At 42.0% G+C, this 17,466-nt stretch overlaps 2 protein-coding genes across 4 annotated transcripts in view; one reads left to right on the top strand and one right to left on the bottom strand.

The window, feature by feature from the left end:
* Positions 1 to 69: 69 nt before the first annotated feature.
* PDHB (pyruvate dehydrogenase E1 subunit beta) lies at positions 70 to 6,036 on the bottom strand. 2 transcript variants are annotated; one of them, XM_081247119.1, is made up of 10 exons: positions 5,933 to 6,036; positions 5,752 to 5,805; positions 3,829 to 3,936; positions 3,676 to 3,738; positions 3,537 to 3,572; positions 3,097 to 3,382; positions 2,561 to 2,671; positions 2,123 to 2,214; positions 919 to 1,060; positions 70 to 611 (listed from the first exon to the last, which is right to left on the bottom strand). In XM_081247119.1, the coding sequence occupies exons 1-10, from the start codon at positions 5,972 to 5,974 to the stop codon at positions 466 to 468; spliced, it is 1,080 nt and encodes a 359-aa protein (XP_081103245.1). In that variant the 5' UTR covers positions 5,975 to 6,036; the 3' UTR covers positions 70 to 465. The 2 variants fall into 2 exon arrangements, with proteins under 2 accessions (XP_081103245.1, XP_081103244.1); XM_081247118.1 differs by lacking the exon at positions 5,933 to 6,036 and having other exon boundaries at positions 5,752 to 5,924.
* A 238-nt stretch (positions 6,037 to 6,274) lies between these two features.
* The window catches only part of KCTD6 (potassium channel tetramerization domain containing 6), a 50,541-nt gene continuing 39,349 nt past the window's right edge, over positions 6,275 to 17,466 (top strand). Inside the window, exons 1-2 of one of the 2 annotated variants that reach the window (XM_081246542.1) lie at positions 11,973 to 12,037; positions 13,692 to 13,803. The gene's annotated coding sequence lies outside the window, so the exon portion shown is untranslated. Of the gene's footprint in view, positions 6,334 to 11,972; positions 12,038 to 13,691; positions 13,804 to 17,466 lie in introns of those variants that run through there. The other variant, XM_081246543.1, reaches the window with a different exon arrangement.

The following is a 17,466-nucleotide window of genomic DNA, read 5'->3' as shown; positions in this document are numbered from 1 at the left end:
TTAACAGAATTTTAAGACTTCTATCCCACATTTATTATCTCAAGAACATAAAAATACAATTAGTCATAGTTAGGAATAGTTAGGAATTCCTTTATTCCTTATCAAAACAGTCTAACAGTAAATGTAGATTATATGCTTTTATTTTTACATATAAGTTATCTTTTTTTGGAGATATCAGGACTCTTGCCACATTTATACCTTGTCCTTCTGGTGAGAGGGTAAAATTTTACATTAATCTTATTTAAAGAACATGGCTATTGTGTAACAGACAAAAAAAGCGTGGAACCTAGGCAGGAGAGTGGAGAGTTTTTCCACAGACATATTTAAACTTCTTCCCAGTACAAAAACATGTGTGTTGTTGCTTTAGACATAACTTTACAAATCAAAAGGTCTTATAGGACAATCCAGACGAAATGTCATTAAGTATTTTAAGGAAATCCCAATGACTTGAAATTCAAGTCCAAGCTAGATATTTAGTGTCTTCTTTATTGCAAATATGATGTCTTTAACCTGAGGTACAGAGTTGTCTTCTAGAACCTTTGCATAAGGCATAGGGACATCGGCACCAGTGACACGAACTACAGGAGCATCCAGAAAATTGAATGCGGGGCCTAAGAGGGAAGGAAGCACAAATGAGAGAGGCATGAAAAACCAGCTGAGCACCACCACCTCAGCATAGCAGGTATGGCTGCCCAGAAAAGGAAAATCTGAAGAAGGAAATCTGAAATCTGAAAGGAATGATAATTACAGAGAATTGTTTCTGGTCTTGCTTTCTTAAACATTTACCCAAAGGAAAAATACCAAGCTGACAAGTTGAAAATTCAAGTCATTTGACCACCCCTAGCTTTTGGTGGTTTTGTCCTGTAACACAGTGTTTATTACGGTTTAACTATTCTGGAATCAGTTTCTCTGAAATACCTTCCATGATCCTGGCACAGATTTCAGCTCCTACTCCAAACTGTGGCCAGCCTCCTTCCACAGTTACAAGGTGATTGGTCTTCATGACGCTGGCTTCTATTGTTTCAATGTCCATTGGTCTGATGGTTCGCATATTTATCACCTAAACAGATAATAAATAGCTTTACAGAGCCACTTCCTCACAAATATAGTCTTATCCCCAAAATGCCACTTCCTTTCTTGTTTCCTTTTAATCTTTGGGTCTAGGGAAACATAATCTGCCCATTCATGAACAAAATGTCAAAAGGGTAAAACAAAAATCTTTATCTCTACTACAGGCAGCTTTGTTCACTTACAGAACTCACTTATCCTCCCTTGGCCTTAACTTCCTCCTCATCAAAATAATAACTAACATGTGACTACTTACCCTGTACCAGGCACTACACTAAGTATAATTCTACAACCACCCTGATGGGACAGTAAATGTATTATCCTCATTTTATAGCTGATGACAGAGATTTAGAGTACGTGACATGCCCAAGTGTAACTAGGAAGTGGTACCTCCTGGTTATGAAAGGGTTAGACTCGATGACTTCTAAGTTTTCCCTTCTCCCAAACTCCAGCTCCAAGGTTGGATCTTAACTTGACAAAACACGTACTAAAAAGATCCAGACCCTAGGTGGTAGGCAGCTAGGTATTTGAAAAGCAAGTAGGTTCCCAGCTTTAAGCAGATGCAGAACTAAGTGACAAAGCAAGATTTTATACCTAATTAACCTGTTACAGAACTCAAACGCCTCTTTCTGGGTCTTAAAGGGACCTTTCTGATTCTTTTTTTTAAATAAATTTATTTATTTTAATTTATTTATTTTTGGCTGCGTTGGGTTTTTATTGCTGCGTGTGGGCTTTCTCTAGTTGCAACAAGCGGGGGCTACACTTCGTTGTGGTGCACAGGCTTCTCACTGCGGTGGCTTCTCTTGTTGTGGAGCACGGGCTCTAGGTGCACGGGCTTCAGTAGTTGTGGCACATGGGCTCAGTAGCTGTGGCTCGCGGGCTCCAGAGCACAGGCTCAGTAGTTGTGGCGCACGGGTTTAGTTCTCTGCAGCATGTGGGATCTTCGCGAACCAGGGCTCGAACCTGTGTCCCCTGCATTGGCAGGCGGATTCTTAACCACTGTGCCACCAGGGAAGTCCCCTGATTCTTTAAGAACAAGTGAATGTCCACTCACCTCACATTCAATTCCCTCTTTAGATAGCACCGTCGCAGCTTCTAAGCAGTGGCTCACAGGTCTTGAATGGGAAACTATGGTTACATGTGTCCCTGAAACGAAGTGGTCACAGATAAGAGGTCAGGTTGAAACCAAAGACACTGTCCTGCTCTGCAGCCAGCTATGGTTCTTCTTCATTTTAGAATCTTAAACTCAACTACATTCCAGCGAGATGAGGAATGTGGCAGCCTTCCTAGAAACGAAATATAAATCTACTGGACCAAGATTTAGAAAAGAACAAATATATGCGCAATCAGGGCATGACACATTTTAAACTTGAACTCATCCTACAATTTCCTAGTCAAAGTAAAGGGCAGTGACTTCTAGACTGAATTTGACCAACATAAATAGAGGGCACGGATTACAAATAATGTTTACATGTATACTAATTTCTCTTACCTTGCCTTTCTATTTTAGCTTTTCCAATAGGAATCAGAAAATCTTTTGACTGAGCCTCTGGGGGAAGTTCAAAAGGAACTCCATACATCAATTCATTCTCCAGCACCACCACTGCAAAATATAAATATTTAAACCAAAGTAACTATACGACTAAAAATGTATATGCAACACTATCATTCATATTGTGAAAAGTTTCACTGTGCTGATTAGGAAGCCTCATACCTATCGTGTGCAGTAGCCTTGAGGATGGTTTAAGTACAGACATCTGCAATCTGGGTGATCCTGATTTTATCTACGGGGTTAAATCGGTGTTATAGGTATGCAGCAAATTTCTCCGGTATCTAATTGGCCCCATTATAGTCAGAAATAAGAAGAACACCACATTTTTTCCTATCTTTACTATATCTGTAAATCACTAACATTTTATATGATATATCTAAGCCTAACTAGAAGTCTTTAATGGTTCCTTCCATGCAGATATTTCATTTTTGTTCTTTAATGTTCAAAAGAGACCCACAACACGTCACGCTACTGACCTGGATTGTTATCCCGAATGGCTGATTTAATAAGTCCTTTTGCATCCTCTGAACTCCAGGGGCTGACCACCTTTAAGCCTGGGCAGTGCCCATACCAGGCAGCAAAGCATTGTGAGTGTTGGGCAGCTACGCCTGCTGAGGCGCCATTGGGCCCCCTGAAGACTATGGGCACAGGCTGACGGCCCCCTGACATGTAGTAGGTCTTGGCAGCTGAGTTTATAACCTGGTCGATGGCTTGCATAGAGAAGTTGAAGGTCATAAATTCACAAATGGGCCGCAACCCTGCCTGTCAAATCAAAAACATAGATGTTAAAAAGACTAGAAGCAGCAATTTAGAGTGGCAAACCACCACTTCGCTCCCCCAACATTCAAGCAATGTTTTTAAACGGTCATGTTGAAAGTGATCTCTTTGGATAAGATTCATAAAGAGGACTACATACCATAGCTGCACCTACAGCAATTCCAGCAAAACCCATCTAGAACGTAAAACGCAAACATAAGTAAAAATCCACAAAAGTTAGAACAGTACACTTTAATAGACATGCCCCTCAAAGGTCTGCTTCCTGATGAAAGGCTTACCTCAGATATGGGAGTGTCTATGATCCTCTTATCTCCATATTTCTTCCACAGGCCTCGACTAACCTACAATTAAGCAATGACCCCATTACCTTTAATTGTACTGGGGGCAAATGGCCACCTCAATTCTGTATAGCTTTCATTTATCTTGGTTACCTTATATGCCCCATCATATTGGGCAACTTCTTCCCCAAGTAGAAAGACCTTCTCATCTCTTTCCAGCTCCTCATCCATACCTTGATTTATAGCCTCACGAACTGTCACCTGTCACAGGTATAGGAAAGCAGTCAATAAGCTACAGCATTACTTAGGACACTATTGAGATTGTCTCTCTTGACCTAGGCTGCCCACAGCACACAATGTAAAAACTATCACTAGAACAGGCTTCTCTTCAAAAGTTCAAAAAATTCAAAAAGTAACACTTCTATCACTCATAGCCAGTCTTTGATTGGATGTGTAAATGAGAAGTATACTGAACACTTTATTGATGTGCACCTAAGCTTAAGAAATCTGCTTGCTGGCCAGACCAGCTCATATGTGGCTTCCTAAATAGAAAAGTGTACTAGGCAATTTTATTTCCACATCTGGTATACTGTGGGGCAGAGAACAGTCAAGGAAGCCTAAATAATACTACATATTGAGTGCTCACTAGGTGCCAGGCACTGCCAAACAGTTTGCCTTCAGGATGTAGGAGTTATTTTACTACACAGGATGGTAGAATCCTCCAGTAACAAAAAGGGAAAGAGAGGGCAATTCCTCAAAACGTTAAACACAGAATTACCATATAATACAACAATTCCACTTCTAGATATAGACCCAAAAGAACTGAAAAGCAGGGACTCAGATAATCGCACACCAATGTTCACAGCAGCATTATTCACAAATCCAACAGGTGGAAGCAATCCAAATGTCCATCAAAGATGAATGGATAGGGCTTCACTGGTGGCGCAGTGGTTGAGAGTCCGCCTGCCGATGCAGGGGACACGGGTTCGTGCCCCGGTCTGGGAAGATCCCACATGCCGCGGAGCGGCTGGGCCCGTGAGCCATGGCCGCTGAGCCTGCGCGTCCGGAGCCTGTGCTCCGCAACGGGAGAGGCCACAACAGTAAGAGGCCCGCGTACCGCAAAAAAAAAAAAAAAAAGTTGGTATAAAGCCAGGTGAAAAACCTTTGGACCATGAGAAACAGTCTGAACTCTGTATTATGAAGGCACGTAAAGGATAGGGAGGGTGGGAAGGAGACGCAAAAGGGAGGAGATATGGGGATATATGTATAGCTGATTCACTTTGTTATAAAGCAGAAACTAACACACCATTGTAAAGCAATTTTACTCCAATAAAGATGTTAAAAAAAAAAAATCAGGGCTTCCCTGGTGGCGCAGTGGTTGAGAGTCCGCCTGCCGATGAAGGGGACACGGGTTCGTGCCCCGGTCCAGGAAGATCCCACATGCCGCGGAGTGGCTGGGCCCGTGAGCCATAGCCGCTCAGCCTGCGCTCCGCAACAGGAGAGGCCCAAGTACAGCAAAAAAAAAAAAAAAAAAAGATGAATGGATAAGCAAAATGTGGTATATGCCTACAACGGAATATCATTCAGCCTTAAAAAAGAATGAAATTCTGTCACATGCTACAACGTGGATGAACTTTGAAAACATGCTAAGTGAAATAAGCCAGACATAAAAGGACAAATGCTGTATGATTCCATTTATAGGAGGTCCCTAGAATAAATAAATTAATAGGCACAGAACGTACAATAGAGGTTACCACGGGCTAATGGGAAATGGAGAGTTATTGTTCAATGGGTACAGTTTCTGTTTGGGATGATGATAAAGTTCTGGTGGTGAATGGACAACGTGGTGAATGTACTTAGTCCCACTGCATATACAGTTTAAAAGGGTAATTTTTGTTATGTATATTTTACCACAATAAAAAATTTTAAGGGGGAGGGTGAGGGAAGAAGCGTCAAGTCTAGTTCCCTCAGATCGGACATCTGATTCCCCTGGGCCTCGCGCGGGTGACATGCGGCCCCAGCCTCCGCTCCGGGACGAGGGGCCTCGCCGGCCCGGCTAGCTTCCAGGCCAGTTACCTGCAGAGCAGCCGGCGCGGTCCGGTGGAAGCGCCTCCTCAGCAGCCCGGAGACCTGGCGGGGAGAGAGAGAGAGAGAGTGAGAGAGAGAGAGAGAGTGAGAGAGAGAGAGAGGACGCTCAGAGGGGACGCAGACTGGGCACGGATCGCGCAGGGTCATGGGCCCGAGAGCCGCTGCCGACCTGCTCAAGGGGTCTCCGCGTCAACCCAGCCACCACCGCCATCTTGACCGCGTCCTCTAGCCGCCGCCGAATGACAACACAGAAGGGACGCGGACTAGTCAGGCCCCACTTCCCCTGCCGGCGCGGGCCAATAGCAGGGCACGGCGTCTGCGTGCCCCGCCCCCCAGGGCGTCGGGGGCCGAGGAGGCGTGTCGGGGGTCTCGCCACTCAGCCTGAGGCAGCCTGGGATCAATGTTATTGAGAGCTGTCGTCTGCTGGCGCTCCGGTTGCACGCCGGGAGTACGTCCCTGCGTGTTGATACGTGGATCGCAGGGACCAAAAATCAGACTCTAAGAATCATAACTCGAGGCCGAGGGACCTTCAGAATTAGGCCAATCTTCTGCAGGCGCTGAAATTCTTTGGTACGGAGTAGCCCTTATACACAGTTTGGTGACTGGGGATTTACAATCTTACAGGCGAGCCTAGGTTCTCTTGGAAGCACTGTCCGCTCTTTTTTTAAAAACATCTTTATTGGAGTATAATTGCTTTACAATGGCGTGTTAGTTTCTGCTGTATAACAAACTGAAGCAGCTATACATATACGTAATCCCCATAGCCCTTCCCTCTTGTGTCTCCCTCCCACCCTCCCAATCCCACCCCTGTAGGTGCACAAGGCACCGAGCTGATCTCCCTGTGCTATGCTGCTGCTTCCCACTAGCTATCTGTTTAACATTTGGTAGTGTATATATGTTCATGCCACTCTCTCACTTCGTCCCAGTTTACCCTTCCCCCTCCCCGTCTCCTCAAGTCCATTCTCTACGTCTGCGTCTTTATTCCTGTCCTGCCCCTAGGTTCATCAAAACCATTTTTTTTTAGATTCCATATATATATGTGTGTTAGAATATGGTATTTGTTTATCTCTTTCTGACTTACTTCACTCTGAATGACAGACTCTAGGTCCATCCACCTCACTACAAATAACTCAATTTTGTTTCTTTGTATGGCTGAGTAATATTCCATTGTATATATGTGCCACATCTTCTTTATCCATTCATCTGTTGATGGACACTTAGGTTGCTTCCATGTCCTGGCTACTGTAAATAGTGCTGCAGTGAGCATTGTGGTACGTGACTCTTTCTGAATTATGGTTTTCTCAGGGTATATGCCCAGTAGTGGGATTGCTGGGTTGTATGGTAATTCTATTTTTAATTTTTTAAAGGAATCTCCATACTGTTCTCCATAGTGGCTGTATCAATTTACATTCCCACCAACAGTTCGAGAGGGTTCCCTTTTCTCCACACCCTCTCCAGCATTTATTGTTTGTAGATTTTTTGATGATGGCCATTCTGACTGGTGTGAGGTGATACCTCATGGTAGTTTTGATTTGCGTTTCTCTAATGATTAGTGATGTCGAGCATCCTTTCATGTGTTTGTTGGTAATCTGTATATCTTCTTTGGAGAAATGTCTGTTTAGGTCTTCTGCCCATTTTTGTATTGGATTGTTTGTATTTTTGATATTGAGATGCATCAGCTGCTTGTATATTTTGGAGATTAATCCTTTGTCAGTTGCTTCATTTGCAAATATTTTCTCCCATTCTGAGGGTTGTCTTTTCATCTTGTTTATGGTTTCCTTTGCTGTGAAAAAGCTTTTAAGTTTCATTAGGTACCATTTATTTATTTCTGTTTTTATTTCCATTTCTCTAGGAGGTGGGTCAAAAAGGATCTTGCTGTGATTTATGTCATAGAGTGTTCTTCCTATGTTTTCCTCTAAGAGTTTTATAGTGTCTGGCCTTTAGGTCTTTAATCCATTTTCAGTTTATTTTTGTGTATGGTGTTAGGGAGTGTTCTAATTTCATTCTTTTACATGTAGCTGTCCAGTTTTCCCAGCACCACTTATTGAAGAGGCTGTCTTTTCTCCATTGCATGTTCTTGCCTCCTTTAGCAAAGATAAGGTGACCATATATGCATGGGTTTATCTCTTGGGCTTTCTATCCTGTTCCATTGATCTATGTTTCTGTTTTTGTGCCAGTACCATACTGTCTTGATTAATGTAGCTTTGTAGTATAGTCTGAAGTCAAGGGAACCTGATTTCTCCACCTCCATTTTTCTTTCTCAAGATTGCTTTGGCTACTTAGGGTCTTTTGTGTTTCCATTACAAATTGTGAAATTTTTTGTCTAGTTCTGTGAAAAATGCCATTGGTAGTTTGGTAGGGATTGCACTGAACCTGTAGATTGCTTTGGGTAGCATAGTCATTTTCACAATGTTGTTTCTTCCAATCCAAGAACATAGTATATCTCTCCATCTGTTGGTATCATCTTTAATTTCTTTCATCAGTGTCTTATAGTTTTCTGCATCAGGTCTTTTGTCTCCTTAGGTAGGTTTATTCCTAGGTATCTAGGTATTCATTCTTTTTGTTGCAATGGTAAAGGGGAGTGTTTCCTTTACTTCTCTTTCAGATTTTTCATCATTAGTGTATAGGAATTCAAGAGATTTCTGTGCCTTAATTTTGTATCCTGCTACTTTACCATGTTCATTGATTAGCTCTAGTAGTTTTCTGGTAGCATCTTTAGGATTTCTATGTATAGTATCATATCATCTGCAAACAGGAACAGCTTTACTTCTTCTTTTCCAATTTGCATTCCTTTTATTTCTTTTTCTTCTCTGATTGCTGTGGCTAATACTTCCAAAACTATGTTGAATAATAGTGGTGAGAGTGGGCAACCTTGTCTTGTTCCTGATCTTAGTGGAAATGGTTTCAGTTCTTTGCTACTGAGAACGATGTTGGCTGTGGGTTTGTCATATATGGCCTTTATTATGTTGAGGTAAGTTCCCTCTATGTCTACCTTCTGGAGGGTTTTTAACATAAGTGGGTGTTGCATTTTGTCGAAAGCTTTTTCTGCATCTATTGAGATTATCATATAGTTTTTATTCTTCAGTTAGTTAATATGGTGTATCACATTGATTGATTTGCATATATTGAAGAATTCTTGCATTCCACTTGATCATGGTGTATGATCCTTTTATGTGCTGTTGGATTCTGTTTGCTAGTATTTGGTTGAGGATTTTTGCATCTATGTTCATCAGTGATGTGGGCCTGTAGTTTTCTTTTTTTGTGACGTCTTTATTTGGTTTTGGTATCAGGGTGATGGTGGCCTCGTAGAATGAGTTTGGGCGTGTTCTTCCATCTTCTGTATTTTGGAAGAGTTTGAGAAGGATAGGTGTCAGCTCTTCTCTAAATGTTTGACAGAAATCACCTGTGAAGCTATCGGGTCCTGGACTTTTGTTTGTTGGAAGATTTTTAATCACAGTTTCAATTTCATTACTTGTGATTGGTCTGTTTATATTTTCTATTTCTTCCTGGTTCAGTCTCAGAAGGTTGTGCTTTTCTAAGAATTTGTCCATTTCTTCCAGGTTGTCCATTTTATTGGCATATAGTTGCTTGTAGTAATCTCTCATGATCCTTTGTATTTCTGCAGTGTCAGTTGTTACTTCTCCTTTTTCATTTCTAATTCTGTTGATGTGAGTCTTCTCCCTTTTTTTCTTGATGAGTCTGGCTAATGGTTTATCAATTTTGTTTATCTTCTCAAAGAACCAGCCTTTAGTTTTATTGACCTTTGCTATTGTTTCCTTCATTTCTTTTTCATTTATTTCTGATCTGATCTTTATGATTTCTTTCCTTCTGCTAACTTTTTTTTTTTGTTGTTCTTCTTTCTCTAATTGCTTTAAGTGTAAGATTAGGTTGTTTATTTGAGATTTTTCCAGTTTCTTAAGGTAAGATTGTATTGCTATAAACTTCCCTCTTAGAACTGCTTTTACTGCATCCCATAGGTTTTGGGTCATCATGTTTTCACTGTCATTTGTTTCTAGGTATTTTTTTATTTCCTCTTTGATTTCTTCAGTGATCTCTTGGTTATTTAGTAGTGTATTGTTTAGCCTCCATGTGTTTTTATTTTTTACATGTTTTTTTCCAGTAATTGATATGTAGTCTCGTAACATTGTGGTCAGAAAAGATACTTGATACAATTTCAATTTTCTTAAATTTACCAAGGCTTGATTTGTGACCCAAGATATGATCTATCCCAGAGAATGTTCCATGAGCACTTGAGAAGAAAGTGTATTCTGTTGCTTTTGGATGGAATGTCCTATAAATATCATTTAAGTCCATCTTGTTTAATGTGTCATTTAAAGCTTGTGTTTCCTTATTTATTTTCATTTTGGATGATCTGTCCATTGGTGAAAGTGGGGTGTTAAAGTCCCCTACTATGATTGTGTTGCTGTCGATTTCCCCTTTTATGACTGTTAGCATTTGCCTTATGTATTGAGGTGCTCCTATGTTGGGTGCATAAATATTTACAGTTGTTATATCTTCTTCTTGGATTGATCCCTTGGTCATTATGTAGTATCCTTGTTTGTCTCTTGTAATAGTCTTTATTTTAAAGTCTGTTTCGTCTGTTATGAGAATTGCTACTCTAGCTTTCTTTTAATTTACATTTGCATGGAATATCTTTTTCCATCCCCTCACTTGCAGGCTGTATGTATCCCTAGGTCTGAAGTGGGTCTCTTGTAGACAGCATATATATGGATCTTGTTTTTGTATCCATTCAGCCAGTCTGTGTCTTTTGGTTGGAGCATTTAATCCATTTACATTTAAGGTAATTATCGATATGTACGTACCTATTACTATTTTCTTAATTGTTTTGGGTTTGTTGTTGTAGGTCTTTTCCTTCTCTTCTGTTTCCTGCCTAGAGAAGTTCCATTAGCATTTGTTGTAAAGCTGAATTCTCTTAGCTTTTGTATGTCTGTACAGGTTTTAATTTCTCCATCAAATCTGAATGAGATCCTTGCTGGGGAGAGTAATCTTGGTTGTAGGTTTTTCCTTCTCATCACTTTAAATATGTCCTGCCACTCCCTTCTGGCTTGCAGAGTTTCTGCTGAAAGATCAGCTGTTAACCTTATGGGGTTTCCCTTTTATGTTATTTGTTGCTTTTCCCTTGCTGCTTTTAAATATTTTTTCTTTGAATTTAATTTTTGATAGTTTGATTAATATGTCTTGGCATGTTTCTCCTTGGATTTATCCTGTATGGGACTCTCTGTGCTTCCTGGACTTGATTGACTCTTTCCTTTCCCATATTAGGGAAGTTTTCAACTATAATCTCTTCAAATATTTTCTCAGTCCCTTTCTTTTTCTCTTCTTCTTCTGGGACCCCTATAATTTGAATGTTGGTGCATTTAATGTTGTCCCATAAGTCTCTGAGACTGTCCTCAATTCTTTTCAATATTTTTTCTTTATTCTTCTCTGTGGTAGTTATTCCCACTATTTTATCTTCCAGGTCACTTATCCATTCTTCTGCCTCAGTTATTCTGCTATTGATTCCTTCTAGAGAATTTTTAATATCACTTATTGTGTTGTTCATCACTGTTTGTTTGCTCTTTAGTTCTTCTAGACCCTTGTTAAATGTTTCTTGTATTATCTCCATTCTGTTTCCAAGATTTTGGATCGTCTTTACTATCATTACTCTGAATTCTTTTTTCAGGTAGACTGCCTATTTCCTCTTCATTTGTTTGGTCTGGTGGGTTTTTACTTTCCTCCTTCATCTGCTGTGTATTTCTCTGTCTTCTCATTTTGCTTAACTTACTGTGTTTGGGGTCTCCTTTTCGCAGGCTGTAGGTTCATAGTTCCCTATGTTTTTGGTGTCTGCCCCCAGTGGGTAAGGTTGGTTCAGTGGGTTGTGTAGGCTTCCTGGTGGAGGGGACTGGTGCCTGTGTTCTGGTGTGTGAGGCTGGATGTTGTCTTTCTGGTGGGCAGGACCATGTCCAGTGGTGTGTTTTGGGGTGTCTGTGAACTTAGTATGATTTTAGGCAGACTCTCTGCCTATGGGTGGGGTTGTGTTCCTGTCTTGCTAGTTGTTTGGCATGGGGTGTGCAGCACTGGAGCTTGCTGGTCATTGAGTGGAGCTGGGTCTTAGCATTGAGATGGAGATCTCTGAGAGAGTTCTCACCTATTGATATTACGTGCGTCCGGGAGGTGTCTGGTGGTCCAATGTCCTGAACTCAGCTCTCCCCACTCAGAGGCTCAGGCCCGACACCCGGCTAGAGCACCAAGACCCTGTCAGTCACACGGCCAGGTATGTGGGGAGTTTCTTGCCTTTTGGGAAGTCTGAGGTTTTCTGCCACTGTTCAATAGGTGTTCTGTAGGAGTTGTTCCACATGTAGATGTTGTTTTGATGTATCTGTGGGGAGGAAAGTGATCTCCACGTCTTACTCCTCCACCATGTTGAAGCTCCTCCTCTCTGTTGGTTCTTTAGAATGTGAACAAGAGCTTTCATTTGTGCCAGGCATTGTGTTATTTAATTCCCACAAGAACCCTCTCAGGTAATTAGTGTTATTATTATGGGCTCCATTTCTCAGATGGGTAGACTGAAGCTGGGATTGGTTAAGTGAGCCAGGATTTGGCTTTAGGATTGTCTGACTCTGAAGGGTAGTCTTTTCGCACTGCTTCCTAAAGTGGAAGTTGGGGTCCCGCCTGGGAGGGATTTACAACAACCCACATTTAGAGAGAGATTTATGGGGCCAAATACCCTACTAGGGAAGCCTCTGGAAGCCTCCTCTCCTTGGTCTCATTTCCACTGGGGTGGGGCTGGGAGGTGGGGAGGGGGTGGGGGGGGTCAGGTGGGACCTCTGGGGACTCCCTCAGTCCTCAGTCTTCCCCAGGACACTCCAAAAACTTCTCCGAGGGCTGCGGGCTGCTGGTCTGCAACCTCAGAATCTGGGTTTACTGTAAGGGCTCTGGGAAGCCAGTGCAGCAGGGCAGCGACTAGGTCACAGGAGTGCGTCTGGTTGCTGAGTGAGAATGAAAAGAGGGGGATGAGCAGGGAGACCCCAGGGAGTCTTTGGCAGAGGGAGAGCTGGACTAGAGGGCAGTTTCAGCATGAAGAGGAGGGGACAGATTTGAGATCTATTTTGGACTGAAATCAATAGGATTGCCGTGAGGAAAGGGGGAGAGTGGAGGAAGATTTTGGGGGTTTTTGTTGTTGTTGGATGGGTGTGGGGGGGGAGCCTGAGAGCAGGTGGGAGGTAAGAATCCATTCTGAATAAGCTGTATTTAGATAACTGGATCATACCCAGGTTGAATATAGAAGCTTGGAGCTAGAGGCTAGGTAGCGCTAGAGAAATAACTTTGGGCACAGCTGCATATAGATGGCCTTTAGTCTCTGGGCCTCTGCTTCATCGTCTTTAAAATGGAGAGATAGTCTCTAAGGTATGAAGTCAAGACCTTCTGTCTCCCTCATCTGGCACCGTCATCTAGTCCCTTCAGTCTGTGGACTGAAATAAAAGCTCAGAATGTGAGAGCTGTGAGTTTTGTTTTATTTGGGGATGTACTGAGGACTATAGCCCAGGAGACTGCCTCCCAGATGGGGCTGAGGAACTGCTCCGAACAGGTAAGAGGGGAGGTCAGCACATACATGATTGTGGAGAAGGGTATGCAGTCCAGCACACATCTTGGGAGAAGGTTACTGCTAGTCATGAGTCGATATTTTAGTTAATGATTTTTAGTGCTTTTCTAAGTATAGTAAGATGCAAGAAATTGGGTTCATAAATTTTTCTCTTGAAACTATTTATTTGAAGGCCTGTTTCACCAGTTTCCTCAGAGCATAGAGTGCCTCATTGTCAGTCTCTGTCCTGAACACCTTTCAGGGTACATTGATGGTCAGAGACTGCAGTGGCTAATGACTCAATACTTGTAGAGCACGATGGTGAGCAACATTCTCTACTTGGCAGGTCCTTGGCAGGAGACCCCAGCACTTTCCAGACAGCCATGGCATCCCTGGGAAATCCCTGAATTTGAGATGTCAGCCCTCAGGGATTCCTGGGTTCTACTCAGAATGAAAATGTGAGTCAGTTCTCCCACCACTCCCATCTGTCCCACCATCCAGCACTAAAAGATTTCAGGATTGGGAATTCCCTGGCAGTCCAGTGGTTAGAGCTCCACACTCCACTTCAGGGGCATGGGTTCAATCCCTGGTTGGGGAACTAAGATCCCGCAAGCCATTCAGCATGGCCAAAAAAAAAAAAAAAGATTTCAGGATTAAAATTACAAAGCAAAAGGAGACATCAAGGTAAGGGAACAGTGACCCAAAGAGAAGCCAGAATTCTGTTCTTTGATCTAGACAAAGGACAGAATTCTTGGGCTGTATTTACACAGAGATCCCAAAAAGCCAGGAACCCTGAGTCCATGCAGCTAGTCTGGCCAGTTTAGTCAGGAAGGCCGTGGCGACTCCAGAGGACTCAGCTGGCCTCAGGTGAGAATTTCCTTTTAAAATAATGACTGTGGACATTTCAGACACATTGAGTATCTACATCAGTATATGTGCTTTCCTTTTAAACTTTGTAAATGGCCAGTTTGGAAAAGCTAGTCATAATTTTATGTTTCGGAGTAAAAACAACAAAAGATGGAAGTGCTGAATTTTATTTTATTTTATCATTAGTTTTTTAATAAACTTATTATTTTTTTTTGATGTTTGGGTCTTTGTTGCTGCGTGCGGGCTTTCTCTAGTTGCAGCGAGTGGCAGGGCTACTCTTCGTTGCGGTGCACAGACTCGTCATGGCAGTGGCTTCTCTTGTTGCGGAGCACGGGCTCTAGGTGTGCGTGCTTCAGTAGTTGTGGCATGGGGGCTTCAGTAGTTGTGGCATGCGGGCTTCAGTAGTTGTGGCACGTGGGCTCAGTAGTTGTGGCTCACGGGCTCTAGAGCGCAGGCTCAGTAGTTGTGGTGCACAGGCTCAGTTGCTCTGAAGCACGTGGGATCTTCCCGGACCGGGGTTTGAACCCGTGTCCCCTGCATTGGCAGGCGGATTCTTAACCACTGTGCCACCAGGGAAGTACCGGAAGTGCTGAATTTTAAATCCATTATCTTTTTAAAGCCACTCTACATTTATATGCTCGCTGGATTTTACAGAAAGGGATTGGAAAGTGTAAGTTGGCCAACTAGGCCACTTTCCTCTTGGAATTAAATCTTCCCAAAGTTCCAGGAACACGTGTCCTCCAGTCTCTTTGGGTTGTCAGTCATCAGAAAGTCCTTTATCCAAAGTTTTCGATCTCCACAGGCTTGACCAATTTTTTTTTGTGGTGCGCCTTTTTTGTTTGTTTGTATTTTGTCATTGCAAGCAAGGTTTATTAAGGAGGACTTCTCGCTCCTCCATCTTTTTAGGTGTAACTTAAACACAGTAAAATGCACATTTCCACCATCCCAGAAAGTTCTCTCATGTCTCCTCTTAAGTAATTCCCCACACATCACCTCACAGGCAAACACAGATCTGGTTTCCATAGTCATATTTCTGTTGGCCTGTTTTAGAACTTGAAACAAATGGAGTTATACACCGTGTGCTCTTGTGTCTGGCTTATTTAGCTCAGCAAAATGTTACTGAGATTGATTCATCCATGTTAAGTATTAATAATTTACTCCTCTTTTTTTTCTCATAAATTTTTCTCTTGAGAGATCTTAAGACTCACAAGGAGAACAAAAATACAAAGAGTAGGGCTTCCCTGGTGGTGCAGTGGTTGAGAGTCCGCCTGCCGGTGCAGGGGACACGGGTTCGTGCCCCGGTCCGGGAAGATCCCACGTGCCGCGGAGCGGCTGGGCCCGTGAGCCATGGCCGCTGAGCCTGCGCGTCCGGAGCCTGTGCTCCACAGCGGGAGAGGCCTGCATGCCGCAAAAAAAAAAAAAAAAAAAAAAAAAATACAAAGAGTGTGCAAGAGTTTTCATATACCTTCCATCCAGCTTTGCCCAATGGTAATATTTTATATAACCATAGTACGTTGTCAAAACCCAGAATTAACATTAGTTCAATACTGTTAACTCAGGTAGACACTTTATTCAGCTTTCACAAATTTTTGTATGCATTTGTGTGTGTGTGTGTGTAGTACTACGGAATTTTATCATACGTACAAATTCATGTAACCACCAGCACAATCAGAATATAGAATTTTTCCATCACTACAGAGAAACTCCCTCGTGTTACCTCATAGATACACCTTCTCCAACCCCTAACTCCTGGTAACCACTAATCTCTTCTCAAACACTATAATTTGTTATTTCATGGAATCATGCAATATGTAACTCTTTGTGATTGACTATTGGCACTCAGCCTAATACCCCAAGATCGGTGCAAGTAGTTGCATGTATCAACATTTCATTGTTTTTTATTGCTGAACAGCTGTATGGCTACATCAGTTTATCCATTCATCCACTGAAGGACTTCTGGGTTGTATTCAGTTTTAGCTATTTCCAATACAGCTCCTGTGAACATTGGTTTACAGGTTTTTGTGTGAACATAAATTTTCATTTCTTTAGATATCCAGCAGTATGATTGTATGTTAAGTGTATGTTTAACTTTTAAGAAATTGCCATACTGTTCTTCCAGAGTGGCTGTACCATTTTAGGGTCCCTCCAGCAATGTAGGAGACATCCAGTTGCTCTGGGGTCGTTGCCAGCACCTGATATTGTCAATAATTTTTATTTCAGACATTCTAATAGATGTATAGTGGTATCCCTCGTGATTTTGATTTGCATTTCCCTAATATTTAATGATGTTGAACACCTTTCTACATACTTATTTGCCATCCATCTTTGGTGAAGTGTCTGTTCAAGACTTTTGCTCATATTCTAATTAGATTGTTTTATATAGTGATAAAATATGAATAACGTAAAATTTACCAGTTTAACCATTAAAAAATAAATTTATTTTATTTTATTTAATTTATTTTGGGCTGCATTGGGTCTTCGTTGCTGAGCACGGGCTTTCTCTAGTTGAGGCGAGCGGGGCTACTCTTCGTTGAGGTACGTGGGTTTCTCTTGTTGCGGAGCACGGGCTCTAGGTGCGTAGGCTCAGTAGTTGTGGCACACGGGCTTAGTTGCTCTATGGCATGTGGGATCTTCCCGGACCAGGGCTCGAACCCGTGTCCCCTGCACTGGCAGGTGGATTCTTAACCACTGTGCCACCAGGGAAGTCCTTTAACCATTTTCAAGTGTACAGTTCAGTGGCATTAAATACTTTCACACTGCTGTTCAATTACCACCACCATCCATCTCCAGAACTTTTTCATTTTCCCAAAAGGAGACTCCCTATCCCACTTCTGAGCAAAATATCTTTTATAATTTTTTCATATTTTATTCCAATATATCCATATACACTTTGTTTTATATTTTAGTTTAAATTTCAAACATGTTTTGAATAGGAAATTCATCCCATTGCAGGAAAAAAAATTCAAGTAGTTCAGAAAGGTACGAAGTAATCGTCCTTCCTGCTCCTGAACCTCAGTTATGCTGCCTCCGCCCCCTGCCTTCTCATTTCTTCTGTCTGTTTACAGAGAACGGCTATTTATGTATAAGCTCTTTTTTTACACAAATGTTAGGTTTTTAAAAATATTGTTTTAATGAGCATATAGTTAAATTAAGTGTGTGTGTGTGTGTGTGTGTTTCTAAGCTGGTATAGATTTGGGTAATGACAGCCACAATCAGCATACACATGGGCTCTATGACCCCCAAAACTCCCCCTG

Source organism: Mesoplodon bidens (genome assembly GCF_964165515.1).
Source record: "Mesoplodon bidens genome assembly, chromosome: 10".
Taxonomy (NCBI): domain Eukaryota; kingdom Metazoa; phylum Chordata; class Mammalia; order Artiodactyla; family Ziphiidae; genus Mesoplodon; species Mesoplodon bidens.
Note: the sequence above shows the minus strand (reverse complement) of the source record. Positions and strands in the feature narration are given on the sequence as shown.

Excerpts from the sequence above, each read along its gene's own strand:
- PDHB (XM_081247118.1), bottom strand. The coding sequence starts at position 5,910 with ATGACCCTGCGCGATCCGTGCCCAGTCTGCGTCCCCTCTGAGCGTCCT. Across the intron at positions 3,937-5,751 it reads CCGCGCCGGCTGCTCTGCAG|GTGACAGTTCGTGAGGCTAT; the intron begins GTAACTGGCCTG and ends TACCTGTGACAG. Across the intron at positions 3,739-3,828 it reads AATATGATGGGGCATATAAG|GTTAGTCGAGGCCTGTGGAA; the intron begins GTAACCAAGATA and ends GCTTAATTGTAG.